This window comes from Megalobrama amblycephala, linkage group LG22 (assembly GCF_018812025.1).
Source record: "Megalobrama amblycephala isolate DHTTF-2021 linkage group LG22, ASM1881202v1, whole genome shotgun sequence".
Classification (NCBI taxonomy): Eukaryota; Metazoa; Chordata; class Actinopteri; order Cypriniformes; family Xenocyprididae; genus Megalobrama; species Megalobrama amblycephala.
In genome coordinates, this window is record NC_063065.1 from 28,767,696 (window position 1) to 28,783,123 (window position 15,428).

Below are 15,428 nucleotides of genomic sequence, written 5' to 3' on the forward strand. Positions count from 1 at the left end.
AAAGTCAAGTACCATTTGTGCAAGTATTTTCAGAACACACTTCCTCAGACAACCTGGGAGAATTAGACAATATATTGAAGAACTTGGCCTATAATGTTAATTAGCTTATTGAGTTAGCTGACCCAAATTTCCTTTTTCCAGCACAACACCGATAGTGGGAATTCGGACCACTGTTGCAGTATCTGCGGGAAGTCTCTGAGCTCGGCTAGCTCTCTGGATCGTCACATGCTAGTGCACAGTGGAGAAAGACCTTACAAATGCACTGTGTGCCATCAGACTTTCACTACCAATGGCAACATGCACAGGTGAGTCCTGGTTTTCAAACAAAATGATTTGCATTCTGCAATGTGGAATCAAGATGTGTCCCTTAGGTTAAAGATTTTAAATGGCACACCAGAATTGATCTTGCTTTAACAGGAGATTGAATTTCTCAAAGACAACATGAAACTGCACCCATTTATCCTCCATGATGTAATGAATTTATGAGGAAAATGGGAGATTCAGTGGGAAATTATGTAGTATTGGGACTTTACATTGGGAAGTAATTACATTTCGATATGGGGTGAACATTTTTTGGCTGTAATACTATTGGTTAATTTTTTATTTTTTATTTTGCCCATGAGGCCTTGGTTATGTCAGTAGATTATTTTGAGAGTTGCTTTTTTTAAATAACACTTTTTAACTATTTAATAGTTACTCTTTATTTAATTAATTCTGATGAATTGTGCATTGATTAAAAAAGTTAATTTTGATTTCATGTCTTGAGCTAATAGTCTAATTATCCGTTTATTATTTTGATTGAGGATTGAGTTTATAATTTTACACACACACCTTTGTGAACTGTTGATTATTCAAATTCAGCTTGTCTTAAATGCAGTGACAGATAGCTGTGAGTAAGATGTGTCTCTGAACGTGTGTGATTTAAGGGAAGGGAGATGTGCAGGAGTAGCACAGCCATCCGCCCTAATGTGTCGTCATACCTTCTGCTTAAATACTCATCAATGAGCTGTAATCCCAAGCTTAGCATTGACTTTGTGTCTTAGTGGATTTAATAAGTTTGTTTGTGAGCAAGCAAAATAAGTCATATGCAGTTATTTTATGTTCCTTAATGGGTCCGAATTTAAAACATGCAGACCCAAGTGGTAACTAGATATTTACATGTTATGAAGAAATGTGTGTGGTGCAAAACATGCCACCATGAAGATAGGGTGTTCTAGGTGGTTGCCAGGGTGTTGCTATGGGGTTGCTGGGGTGTTCTAGGGCAGTGGTTCTCAAACCTGTCCTGAAGTACCTGTCTCCCACACCCACTTCAGCTCTTGCAGTCTCTAATAATGAGCTCATGAGTTGAATCAGTTGTGATAAATGAGGGAGACATACAAAATGTGCAGGGTTGGGGGTACTCCAGGACAGGTTTGAGAACCACTGTTCTAGGGTTGCTGATGTGTTCCAAGTGGTTGCTAGTGTGGGTTAGGCTCAAATGTTTTAAAGAGTTGGTTCACCCAAAACATAAACAGTGTAGGAGAAGCCTTTACAGTGGTATTTAAATTGCTGTAGACATTGAGGAGTCGGAGAGCTCTCGAATTTCATCAAACATATCTTAATTTGTGTTCTGAAGATGAATGAAGATCTTACAGGTGTGGAAAGACATGAGGGTGAGTATTTAATGACTTTAATTTTCATTTTTGGGTGAACTAACCCTTGAAGTGGTTTCTAGTGCATTGTTATGCAGCTGCAAGGGTGTTCTGAGTGTTTTGGTCTTATCAAGCAAGGTAAGATGTAAATGAGAACTCAATGCAGTACTGGCACACTGTCTGTGAAGCTGCTTTCTGTTTGTGCGTTTTGGGTGTTTGCGCACAGATTGCCACTTCACAGACAGTGCACCAGTACTGAATTGAGTTCTAAGATGAGTCTTATTGCGCTTGAATGGCTGATCATAGGATAGGCGCAGGTGAGTGGAACCCAGATAGCGTGATCATATACTGTAACGCTAGCAATGCTGTTAATTGCGTTACATATTTTAACCCGTTAAATAGAAATGATTAAAGTCGGCATGAAATCTAAATTGACAATTCTTATTTTTTATGGAATATTGTAGTATTTATTATCAACAATTTATCCATGAACTTCATTATTCTTTTTAAATTCATGTGCCCTCATAATCTTTCATCAAAAACATTAACCTCCCCTCCCCCTTCAAAACGACTCTTCCTGTCACATGCTATGGCGCGAGGGTGGAGCTATCTGGAATTGCCAGCAGAGTGACGTATGGGGTAAATGCTGTCGCTGGAGTAAGCTTCACTTTATAGAGATTAATGCATTAACCACCGCTGATGCCAGTCATTGGGGTGGACAGTACCCTCAAACAAGGAAAGGAACCTGAGGACACGCTCAGTCAGTCAGGCTCCGTGTCCACTGGAGCAGAGCAAGCGACCAGATTCCTATGGAAGTTGAGCGTCACACTTAACTTGCACGCGAGCATAAAGGCCGGAACACACCAAGCCAACGCCGACGAACTAGTGGCGAAAACAGACCGCGGGGTTGGCTCACGTCGGCAGCGTCTGTGTCCAAAGTTGCCCTGACACACCAAACCAATGCTAGACAGCCGACGGCCAAGTAGCACGTCAGTTCTGCACCTGCGTGAGATGAAGTGCCTTTCCGAACCAGCAGGTGGCAGTATCTGAACAGCCAATCAGAATGATCAGATGGCCCAATGGACCGACGAGCTCCGACGCCAATTCAACATTTCGAATTGGCCGAAAAAAAGCCAACGCGGACCAACTTCAGCTGACGGTGCGGAACACACTGAGAAAACTTAGTCGGCCGACGAACAAAAACTGCCAGACGGCCGACCGTTGGCTTGGTGTGTTCCTGCCTTAAGGCTCAACTTCCATAGGAATGAACCGAAAACACTTGCTCTTACCCGCTCGCTCAGCGCCGACAGACACGCACCGTCAGTCTCTCTCGCGCGCGGTCTCTCGCTGTTTAGTGCCGTTAACCGTCCTCGTCATCCTCGATAAATAAAGTTCTTACAGTAACGTGAGGGTGCTCGGAGCGAGTCTGGTGGAGAGAAATCCCCCACAACTCTCATTTCAGATGCTGTTTCACTCGGATAGACGTCACAGTAGAGGAAAAAAAGACAATCGCAACCTCCGTTTCATGCCGACTTTAAACACCGAAATGAATGCGTTATTATTGACAGCACTAATAATTTAAGAAGTTGAATTTCGCAGAGATGTATGCTGGGTTTTTTAGAGAAGTGAAAGCTTGTTGGTTGATTACATCCCTTAGGCCTCACCCTTTCTTTGACTGCGTTGAAGAGTTGCCCAGAGGATGAGTGTGCCACAGAGATAAATGAAAAGGCGTTGGTTTGTTTGTGTATGTTGGTGGTCATATACGTGTGCTACTGCTGGGGTTTGTCAGCTATGTAGCCTTGCTCTTGTATAAAGAAAGAGAGCTTTGCAGGAAGTGAAGGGTGACTTTAAAACACCTCCCCCACCCGTCGCTTCCCCTAGTTTTGGTCATGGTATCTTCTCCCAGCAGGCCTTGCTGATGGAGGAGGTAAACATGAACTTCCTCCCAAGGTTGCAAAGGTTGATGGTGAAGTGCATAGTGTGTATTTGTGGACAGCTATTAGCAGTTGTTAAAAGCCTGCAGGGTAGGACAGCTTGTATGGATGCTCTGTAAATTGCAGTTATCTGGTAGTAAGCAGAAGTAAAGTGAAATTGTATGGCAGAATTGGAATTATTACACAAACTTTGATTTTCATGGAATGTGCGGCTGTGACGGATGTGAAGGGAATCTGTTTTTACTGCATCAGCTGTTACTGTCCTGATAACATTTCCTCATCTTTATCATAGTCTTTTTTTCTTACTTGTCGATCTGAATTTTTTTCACACATTGTTGTCATCTTACAGGCAAAAATTCCAATCACTCATGTCTTTAGCACAAACAGTGCTGGACAAGGCACATGCGAAAGTTTAATTGTGATTTGTTGTGAATTACATAATGTATGTTAGAATCTTTGACTACATTCAGTTCATTTTTTGCTCTCCATTGTAGACATAAAAACCTGAAAAATATTTGAGCAGTGTGAGAAAGTGTTTTTCCAGTGCTTAAATAAGTTGACTGATAGTTTTGAGGCCTCATGCATGTCCAAGGAAGCTGTCCATGTAGTTGGCAAGGAGGCAGCCATCTTGTGCCAAAGCATCACATGGTTAGAGGGGGGGCTGGGAGGAGAAGGAGGGAGTCCCTGTTGCCATGGAGAAAGGTCACAACTTCACAGAAGAGAGTCAGAGTGCATTCTGATTGGCTGCTTTTATTTGCTTTAACTCCTTCAGTCTTGGTTACACCACTGAACGGCCACAGGTTTAAAGGGGGTGCCCTTGCTGTGACATTGCTTAGAAAAGAGGTAACTTTCTGACACCACAGTGCCCTCTGTCTGTGCTCTGCGGGAGCACGATGGAATGCTTGGATTGGATGGAATGAACCTGTTTATGCATCAACAAGTTTTATGATCCTTTACAGATTAGCCAGCCTGCTCATGAAATGTCCATATTGACATCCTTCATTCAAGGACAGGAAACTTCAGTCTAGTGCAGTTTGAAAAAAACGTTACTGCCACATTACTCATTACAATTTAAATTAATTGAAACTGTTCTGCATGACTCAGATTCAGTCATGTCATTATTATAAACTAGCAATATTCAACTAATTATTATTTTTCAGTGGATAAGTTGTCATCCTATATGAGGTTACAGTGGTGGTGATCACAGTTTGCTGACTTGGCAGTGTTGGTTTTCTGTGATTGGTCAGAGGCAAGGTCAGAGTCCAGAGCAGAGAGATATAACAGCCTGTCAGGTCCTCACACGAGTGTCCAACATGCTGCCTGCTATTAATAAACCACCGACTGCAGAGTGAAAACTGAGACCTGCAAGACCATGGGATGTGTCTGACCTTTTTCACACTTGCACATGCATGTACACTTCCAAAGCACTTTTATAAGATAAACTTTTATAGGTACAGTTAGATAGAGCCCTTCCTGGACACATCCAGCAGACATGTTTCATTTGAAATGTAATCTTTGATTTGTACAATAAATATAAATCTTTTTATCTCTGTATGAGTTCAGTAAGAGATAAAACGAATTGTGTGTGATATTTTAGCCAACAGTGGCATTGAAACTGTTACTTAAGTCAGGCATCTTTTTCATTCATCTATTTCTTTGGGCCTCCACTTCCTATGGATCTTCACAGGGTTTCTCAGGATCTCTCTGGAAAATAGAGGATCAACTTCTGGCCCTCTCCATGCAACATTACCGCTCTCTTCCGCTGATCTCTACCCGCCATCTTGGACTCAACATATGCACATATAGAGGCTGCAGATAATTGCAGCAGTTTCCAGCCCATTAGCATCCTCCCATTACAGTCATTTCTGCTGGCTCCCTTTGGGATGAACAGGGGTTCCTCTACCCTAAATTTCTAGAGTATTATTCATTAATTACTCATCCATCAAACCAGTGGGAGCCAGCTGGAAATGTCCTTAAGATGCAACTACTTCCCAAGCATTTGTTCCACAACCATAAACACTGCAGTGCCCATGCATTTTTCAGAGATATGTAACAGAATAATTTGTGGTGATCGCTAAGCAATATGGGACAGCTGGTTTGCTAATGCACGACATTCAGTTTTAAAGGACTTTTTATCTGTTTTCAGACACATGAAGATCCATGAGAAGGACTCTGCCAGCTCCATCCCCAGCAGTCCGACTCTGTCTCCACCTAAGCGTCGACGTCCCTCTGCAGCTAAACGCAAACTAAGCCACGATGAAGACAGAGAGAAGACAGAGGAGCCATCAAGCAAAAAGGTAAGTGTGGATCCACCATCATCCAATGCTACCTGTGCCTCAGGATGGTGCTCCCAAATTGAGCTACAGATAGCTGACAGTGACCTGTGTGCTGCAGGTCCTGGAGGATAGTGGGGCAGATGAGCAGGGTTTGAACAAAGGACAGGAGGAAGTCTTGACCTGTCCTATCTGCTTCAAGAGCCTCACATGCAAAAACGACTTTGACACCCACATGGAGACCCATCCTGACACTACACTGAGGTACAAACACATCAACAAAACACAATCCTGATTCATGTCTTAAGTATTGTATTTATTTCATAACTGACAGGCTTGGTAACAAAGGAATGTTTAAGGTTTGATGATGGAAAAGTTGTAGCCCTTCCTACACTCGGTTTTCTGTTCAGTATATTATAGCTGTCCATTAAGCTCAGACAGGAATGTTGTCCCTTTGTTCGAGGTGAGAGTTGTATTGCAGGGGGACGCCAGTAGCAGGGGCTTTAGGCTGGATCCCTGCAGTTGCTGGGAGATATGGTGGCATGCTTTGTGCTGGTACAGTCATAATTTAACACATCCGAATACAGAGGGTGCAACTCCTTTTGCTTACTAACTATGCGAAGGGATTTTGTTTCAGTGGGATTTGCCTTTTATATTGTGCTACATGTTAAAAAAAACCCAAAAAAAACATTTGTTTGGTTCAGATAGAAATCTTTCATTTTGTTTTACAGGTTTGGCCTTCTGAGTGTCAAAGTTTGGTTTTTAAGCTTATTGAAATGTTGTTGGTTGAGGATGATCATACCTACATGTCTGTAATCCTGTCGACGTGTCCCCCTCCCACTCGTGAGAGGCCTAAGAGGTTCTTCCCCCACCCCCCCTGCATGTGGCCCCCAGGCTTAGGGCAAGGGAGTGGCACGCTGAGGAAAGAAGAAAAAATACAGGGGGGAGGTACCACAGAGGTTGTGTGGCTGGGGGGGATTTAATGAGACACAGGAGGAGACTTTAGCAAGATGCATTTTGCAGGACATCTCTGTAGTAGTGTGTGCATGCATGCATGCGTGTGAGGTGGTAGCTGTATCCTTGGAGACGTCAGTCTGTAGACTATCCCTCTAAAATCACCCAACCAACAGCTAGCTCCTCTAGTTAATGGATAGCTGTAGGGCATGGCTCTGGGTAAAGGAAGTTGGCAGGGCCTGTCTGCGTTTCAGAGCAGAGTTATTGTTGTATGGAACTGCTGCAAATTTAGCACTAATCCTGTGTAATCACAAGAGCTAAGAGTGCTAGTTAAGAGGATCTAGACTGCTGTGAATTGGGTTCCACTCTGAAGAGTTCTAAAAGCAGCAAAATAACCACACTCACACGTACAAACAGACATAAGAATGCTTTTCAAGATACCGACGTGTTATCTGTCTCACCCAAACAGCCCTTCCAAGTAACACGGACACTCCCATACATGCTATAATAAAATGAATAGTTCCAACTCTGAAATCTGATTGGATGAGCCATGTTTGAAGTCATTGCAAAATAGCCAATAGAAACAACTGCATCCTGGACAGGGAATGGTTTAGTGTAATTATAGGTAACAGTGCTTGAACTCTTTGTAACAGGAAAGCTAAATTTTGCTTCTCCATTTTAACTAACATGATTTTCTCATGCAAATCTGACAAAATTTATAAAAACATTCACAAGCAGTAATCTTCAACCTGTTAGCAATTTAGCTCATTATGCTTCTCAGGTGGATGCGCTGCTATGCTCTGCCTTGCGTTGCATTGTGTATGTCTGCTGAGATAAAAGCAGCTTATAGTCCCTATGGACATGTCTTCACCACGATCAGGGGCAGGGCATGTGACAAGACCAGTGCACAGACATTAGCCAGCTGTCTCTTGCAGCACCCGATAGACACAGAACGAGAGCCTTTGTAGGCTAGGGTGTGATTATTACTGACTTTGCAATTCACTTAGGAAATGCCAGATATATTTGGATGTCTAGGATGTATTTCTACAGCACACTGTAGATTGGGCACTGTATTTCTTGAAGATTTTGGGCAATGATAAATAATAATAATAATAATATTAATAATAATGTGAGTGTGTTATTGAGCATGAATCTATGCATATACAGCAGGCAGATTAAGTACAAACAATGTGTGTGGTGTATCTTGAAATCAACACCTTACATTAGCATTCTTATTCCCAGATGTGATTTATGCTGCATTTCATTCCGGACACACCGAAGTTTGCTCCGCCACAATGCAGCTACCCATAAGCAGCTACCCACAGACCCCAGTGGACAGCCCTTTATTCAGAATAACCCATCCATCCCTCTTGGCTTTAATGATCTGGCTTTCATTGACTTTTCATGCCAGAAATTCCCTCGTATTGCCCAGGTAAAAGCCATATTCAACCTTTATGTGGTTAAACTGCACAATATGTAAATGTTCTTTGCCTTGAATGAGTTTTTTTAAGTTTCATTTTTATTTTAACCCACAGATTTGGTGTGAAACAAACCTTCGCCGATGTACTGGCAAATTCCATCGTTTTGTATGTGACACATGTGATAAGGCATTCCCTCTTAGCTCAGCTCTGGACTTGCACAAAGCCTCACATGGGAATTCCAGTGGCACCCAAGAGACAACTTCACCCTTAATTATGAAAGATGAGCTTCCCGCTCCTGAGAAAAGCAGCTTCATGGACTCCCTGGGCTTGAAGCACATCTCTAAGATAAAGCCTGCCCCTTCAGAAGAGGACGCCCTGCAAGCCAAGCTAGATAGCATCCGGATTATCCATGTAGAGCCGAATCAGTCCACCGTACCTCAAGAGGCTGGACTTGTTGGAGGGGTTAACCTGTCTCTTGTAGACCCAGCGACTCTTCACGGTCTGTCCCATCAAGAAGCTCTCAAACTGCTGTCCCTTCAGCCTTTTCAGACAGGTTTTCTGGTGCAGCCGGATGGTGGTATGGTGGTGAAGCCTGTTTGTGGTGAATCCAGCATGGAACTCGCTGATATACAGCAAATACTCAAAGTAGCTTCCGCTGCTCCTAACCAAATCTCTCTCCCACCCTTATCCAAGGCGCCTTGTAGTGCTGTGCAGTCGGGCTACAAGCAGATGCCTCCACTCAAGCCAAAGCCTTTGGTGGCTCCCAGAACCAGTATGGTAGCTTCAACTCCACCACCACTTTTGAACACCCAGCAAGCTTCACTGGGCTGCATCAGCCCTAGCCTCCCACCTCCTGCCAACCATCCTCTCAAGACAGCTAGGGATCTCTCCTCATCTTCCTCACCCTCTTCTGCCAACAACCAGGCTTCTGCAGAGAGAATACAAATGGAGGCAGAATGCATGGGAGATGCCCATACCCCAATGGACATGGATGAAAGACATATCAAGCAGGAGAATGGCAAGTTAGAAGAGACCACTGGAAAGAAAGGAACATCTCAAAAAGGCTCATATCCCTGCCGATTTTGTGACCAGGTCTTTGCGTTCTCTGGTGTGCTGCAAGCACACATGCGATATCATTTGGGCATTCTACCCCACCAATGCAATATCTGCGACTATGTTGCTCCAGACAAGGCTACATTGATCCGTCATTTGAGAACACACAGTGGTGAGAGGCCCTATGTCTGTCGGCTTTGTCATTACCCTTTTACTGTCAAGGCTAACTGTGAGCGTCACCTTCGCAAAAAGCACATGAAAAGCAATCGCAAGGAGATTGAGAAAAACATAAAATATGTTACCTCGTCCACATCCACAGCAGATGTGCTGGAACAGGCTGGGACTAGTGAAACTACCTGCCGCTTCTGTGGGGAGGACCTAAAGACCTTCCGGGCCCTGCAGATTCACTTGCGCACACACAATGGCTGCCAGCGAAAGCCATTTGAGTGCAAGCGTTGTGGAGCAGCCTTCCTTGCCAAGCGTAACTGTATCCATCACCTTCTGAAACAACATCCAGAGGTCCAAGAGCAGGATATTGAAGAGCACATAATCACACTTTTAGCTTCATCAACCCAAAATAGTCCAAACCCATCTCCTCTCAATGGGGTTTCTCCTAGTACTGTGGTGCAGCCTATCAAGGTTGAAGACCTTAACTTCTACAACATAGATATGGACCAACCTCTGGACTTCTCTAACAAAAGTCGTGGGGGCAGCAGTGCTGGAAGTGTGAGTGGATCACCCGGGATCAAAATTGAGCCTGTCTCCTATGACTCTTCCATGGAACCCATTGACCTCTCTATTCCTAAGAATCCTCTGAAGAAGCTTAAACAAGACATTGAGGCCACATTGCCAAGAGAGATTAAGAAAGAACATTCATCCATCAGCATCCTTGCAAAGGCTCTTCAGGCTGATAAGTCCATTGATGAGAAGTCCCAACCGCTTGGATGCTACCAGGTCCCTGTAGCCTTGACCTCCATTACTGGTAGCACTAATGCTGCAGGAAGGCCCTTGCGCCTAAAGCCCCTGCTTCCTAAACCTTCCTCTGCTGCTGTGAAGGAACTTCCACCATTGGCATCCATTGCTCAGATCATTTCCTCTGTTTCTGGTGCCCCTGACCTTCTAAAACGGGACAACACTAACAGCCTTCAGGCTGATTCTGATACACATGGCAAGCAAGAGTCACCAGATACCTTGACAGAGGAGCTCTCCCTAGAGAGCTCCAAGAAGAGGTCCAGGAAAAGGCCTTCCAGTAGCATAGCGAAAGAAAAACCTGTGATGAATGCCACAGACCCGAATATTGATTTGGAATCTAGTGGGGAGTTTGCAAGTGTTGAGAGGATGTTGGCAAACACTGATGCCAACAAGTTTAGCGCCTATCTTCAGACCAACACAATTGAGTTGGCAAGAAAAGGCGGGCAGCAGCCAGGTGGTAGTGACGAGAAAGAGGTGAAAGATGAGAAACACCTGCCAGCCCAGCATACTGTTCAACCCCATCAGTCCAAAGGGAAGAAGAATGCATACTCAAATTCTGTGCAAAAGATGACTTGCCCCTTTTGTCCCAGAGTTTTCCCTTGGGCCAGTTCGCTTCAGCGCCACATGTTAACACACACAGGTGACTCTTATGTACATTTTTACAGACTACAGCACTACAAGGGTGTACAGAGTTAATGTACACCTTCTATATTACCCTCAAAGTATGTGTAATTTATTTTCTTGCTTTTATTTTGAATTTCTTAAACAGGTCAGAAGCCATATCCTTGTCCCCAATGTGATGCCTTCTTCTCGACCAAGTCCAACTGTGAGCGGCATCTTTTACGCAAGCATGGCATTTCCAACCGAGTGCTTAGGCGCAATGGTGTAATACCCAAGTCTAAAGAAGCAGAGGAAGGCTCACCAGAGAGTGCAGGTATCAAAAATAATATATAATAGAAACTTTAAATTGCTTATATACGGTGGAATCCTTTTAACTGTTGATTAACTATTGAGGTTAAAACTGCACTTTATTACTGAGGTGTAATTTGTCAATGTATATTTTAGAGAGCACATCTGAAACAGAGCTTCCTGTGGGTGAGGCAATGGATCTCACAAATTCAGACCCTGAGAAGCCTGTAGCAACGGATGCTGAAAAACCCTCACCAGCCAAGCCGACAGAAGCAGCTGTGGTAGAGCCTCTTCCTCACAAAGAGGAGGAGGACCCAACAGCCCTCGAGTCATTGAAGTACAGTGACCCAGAAAAAGAGGATGGCGATTCCCATAGCAATAAGAACCTTGACTTGACATTTGTCTCTAAGCCAAAGGACTTCAAGATCACTGAGAAAGACCAGCCACAGTCCTCCCCTACAGCAGATGGTGACATTTCTGACAAAACGCCTCAGGAGGAGTCCAAATTCACCTGCAAAAGTTGCAAGAAGAGTTTCCGCTACGCTGCCACCCTGACCAGACATGAGAAAGTTCATCAGCTGGATGTAGCATCAGACCCAACTAATGGACCTGCACAAAACCTCACAAAATCAGGTGATCCAGTTGTGCCTTCTGAAAATAAGAAAGAGGTTACAGAAGAAGAGGTGGAAAGCTTAAGGAAGGGCATGGCTGAGAACGAGGGAACAGGCAGTGTGGTGGAGAGTGGGTCAGAGGAGGATAAGGAGGAGAGGAGTGATGAAGAGGGAGCTGCAACTGAACCAAAGAGTGCCGAGGGAGAAATTGAAGAACCTGGCAGCAAGCCAGACAAGAGGAAAAAGGTGTGCAATATATGCAACAAACGTTTCTGGAGTCTTCAGGATCTCACCAGACACATGCGCTCTCACACAGGTAAAGACAAAACTGAAAACATACTTAGACAGCTCTTGTTTGATAATTAAATGTTTCTTATTAAAAGCTGAATGTTTTTAATGTCTTGTTCCTACCAGGTGAGAGGCCTTACAAGTGTCAGACCTGTGAGCGCACCTTCACCCTAAAGCACAGTTTGGTCCGACATCAGCGTATCCACCAGAAACTACGTGGAGTGGATAGTGATGGTTCGACTTGTGGGCTCACAGGTGGACCCGACGAGGAGGGCTTCAGTGGGCGTTCGGCTAGCGAAGGCGAGTGCACACCTACAAGCACCAATCCACCTTCTGAGAATGAAAGTGAAGTAGCAGACACTGTGAAGGGGGAACCGACCTCACAGGATAAAGAGGAGGACTGCGTAGCCACTATACCAGCTGTGGAAACTGAAGAGTTTAAACCAACCTCCGAGACAGGACCTGCACCAGCAACAGAGACACCCAAAGAACCTCCAGCAGAGGAACAAGCATCAGATTCACCCACCACATCTGACATAGAGCCGTCGGAGGGATTCATCCAAGGATTACTGGAGATCCACACCAAGCCCACTACTGAGCACATTTTGCCCACCTCCGAACCACCACTGCTTGGGGTGAAGTGAAGAGCGACTCTTTCTTTATGTTGTGAAACATTGTGCTGCAACAAGAAGCAGTGCCATATAACAAAAGTACATTGCAGTGAAAAAAAAAAAAAAAGCGATGACTGTTTCCAAGTGCCTTTCTACTTTTTTGCTATATCTTTATCAGCATTTATCATGATCTAAAGTTGATTTTTATAGTATTTTACATTGATCGTTTTGATTTTTTTGGAATCCTGAGAGAACTACAATAAGCAATATATGAACAAATTAGCATATCGTATTGTACAGTTCAGTGACAGTGAAAACCGTCTTATGAAAAGCAGGTTTATACCCTATTCAGCGAAGGCTGAGACTAACAACAGGACATATTTCTACTGAGAGGCTCGCACCCAAGTGCATAACTGGAATACGCAAAGACGACTTGTTCACCACAGGGCTTCTTCATGGCTGTTTGTCCTCCCTTAATTTGCCAGTAGTTTCCCCTTTTGTCTAAATCTTTTAATGACAAAGGCTTCCAGAGTAATTGTTTTATTACAGTAATGAGCTCTATTGTTCTGGGTGCTGCATCATGTAGAGATTTTTGGGGGAAACAGCCCAGAAAAGATCTGAGGGTCATACTTGGAAAGGTGTTCAACAGCTATCACATAAAGTATATGGGCAATGTTTGCCCAAAAATAGGTGATGAATGTCCAGCTGTGCTGATTGTGTCAGATGTCCTTAGCATTAGCATTTTGTTTTTGGCACAAAGGGGGTGTTTTTTAATGAGGGAAGGCATATTTTTAACTTAAGGGCTCATAAATTACTGTCCCTCAAGCCCTGTCTCAGCTACTTAAGAACACACACACACACAAAAACACACAATAAGGAAGCCCATGAGTTATGAATCTGATGTACTTGACCTGTTTCCAGGGTGACTGTCTTCCAAAAACATCACTTTTTTTTTTAGCCTTACTCTTTCTTCTGAGCTTTAGGCAGGTGTCTCACTTTCTGCCAGGGCTCATGAACTAGAATTCATGGTGTACTTGAACCCTGTCGCCCTGCTGCCTCCTGTCAGGATGTGTCGTCCTGCAGCGCTCCTCAACTAGGAGGACCCCATGTCAATCACATGTTCTTTTGTAGTTGGATCTCTTTAACCTCTCAGTTTTATGAACTTGTGTTGTAAAGAAACCTCAGACACAAACAAAGCAAACCTCAAAGGGCATGAAGACTGTTTGAAATCGCATGGACTGGTAAGAATCTTCAAATATAGGTCTCCTGATTTCCTGGAGCAGCCGTCTACCAAACAGATGACTTGTGATCTGCACGCCACTAAACTCCATGCGGTGGCGGGATGATATAAGAAGGCAAATGAGTGAAAAGGAATATTTAACCAATTGTGGGGCTGGAGAGAGAATTTGCCCCGATTGGATACCAAGTTGTGTGTGCCCCCTAGTGGTGAAGATCTAACATCTCTGCTCAGGCGGGAGACTTGTAGTATTGGATGAACTTGAATGCAATTGCAATCGCTTTCTCAATCTGTGTATTCCGGGACTTCTGCTTCTCCCGATGCCTTTTCCTGGGTTCATGTGAGTGTGTTTTGTGTTGGTTGTGCGTGGAAGTGGTTGGTTTCCTGGTAAGAATGCTCACAAACTGTTTTTAATGTATTTATTATGACCCAGTGCGGGTGAAGAAGTAAATGTGGAGAAGCCATGTATTAATACAATTATGCTGCATAAAAAATGATTCAAATTCAATACTTAGCATCCCAGCTTTGATCTGGGTTCTTGATGATGATGATAATAATCACTTTTGATCCGAAAGCTTTATGTAGACCTTTGTATGCATTTTTTTTTTTTTTTTTTTTTTTTTTTTTTAGAATGTGTGGTCTGTTTCTGTTATCTTTATTATATTATTATTATGATGATGATTATTTCAGTTTGACAGAGAGATACAAGTTGTTTTCATTGATATATTCTTTTATGTATAAAACTGTGAAATTTACTGTTATTCTGCTATGGGTGAATCTGTAGGGTAGTTTTGCATGATAACCTTTTGTTGTTCAGTTATTAATGTTTTTTTTTTTCTTCTGTTTTCGCCCCACCCGCCTCCTCGCTCTGTCTCACTCTCAGGGTTCGTACAAAAGGCTTTCTCAAATCATCATTTTCCTTGCAAAACTTTTCTTCACCTATGATTTCTGAATATGTTAAATCGTCAATCACTACTTTTTTAGCACTTGACTGTGAATTCAAATGAACAGGGTGGAGTTATCAAATCCACATTCCACTCATAGGTTTTCTACAAGACGTTAATCTTCTTTTACCCCCATTTTTTGAGTTTTATTTGAAATCCTCCCTGTCTCTTGGAAGAATGGAGAGCTGTCACTGTTTGACGTTATGACCGATGTAAAAGGGAGTTTTGTGTCGCTGCTACATCCCCAAAAATAATTCTACTGGATTTGAATGGAACCAGAATCACCAGAACATTTTTGGTACACTACTCTTGTTCTTCGAATGAGTGCTTCAGAATCAGAAATGTAAGCTGTTCTGTATCAAAACTATTCAAGCAATAAAGATATATTAAAGAAAAGGTGTGGCAGTTTGTTTACCCTCCCAAAGTCAACCAGGCAGTGTTTGTTGCCATTTTAATGCATACTTTTGTCCAGAATTAACAAGATTTATTTTTGAAAAGCAGTAAAGGCCTATACATTTTTCTCAACCCATGTGTCCAGAAAGAAGTGCGTGTGAGTCGGTACTACATTTGATACAGAACGAACTTTGCAA

At 43.3% G+C, this 15,428-nt stretch overlaps 1 protein-coding gene across 3 annotated transcripts in view; it reads left to right on the top strand.

Annotated features, from left to right (window-relative positions):
* rreb1a (ras responsive element binding protein 1a) overlaps positions 1-15,234 on the top strand; it is a 59,507-nt gene extending 44,273 nt beyond the window's left edge. For all 3 annotated transcript variants that reach the window (XM_048175326.1, XM_048175327.1, XM_048175328.1), the window contains 8 exons: positions 142-305; positions 5,712-5,862; positions 5,960-6,102; positions 8,035-8,224; positions 8,328-10,878; positions 11,008-11,172; positions 11,304-12,074; positions 12,173-15,234. In XM_048175326.1, the coding sequence (XP_048031283.1) occupies positions 142-305; positions 5,712-5,862; positions 5,960-6,102; positions 8,035-8,224; positions 8,328-10,878; positions 11,008-11,172; positions 11,304-12,074; positions 12,173-12,690 (4,653 nt within the window). In that variant the 3' untranslated portion in view covers positions 12,691-15,234. The remainder of the gene's footprint in view (positions 1-141; positions 306-5,711; positions 5,863-5,959; positions 6,103-8,034; positions 8,225-8,327; positions 10,879-11,007; positions 11,173-11,303; positions 12,075-12,172) is intronic.
* Positions 15,235-15,428: the final 194 nt, after the last annotated feature.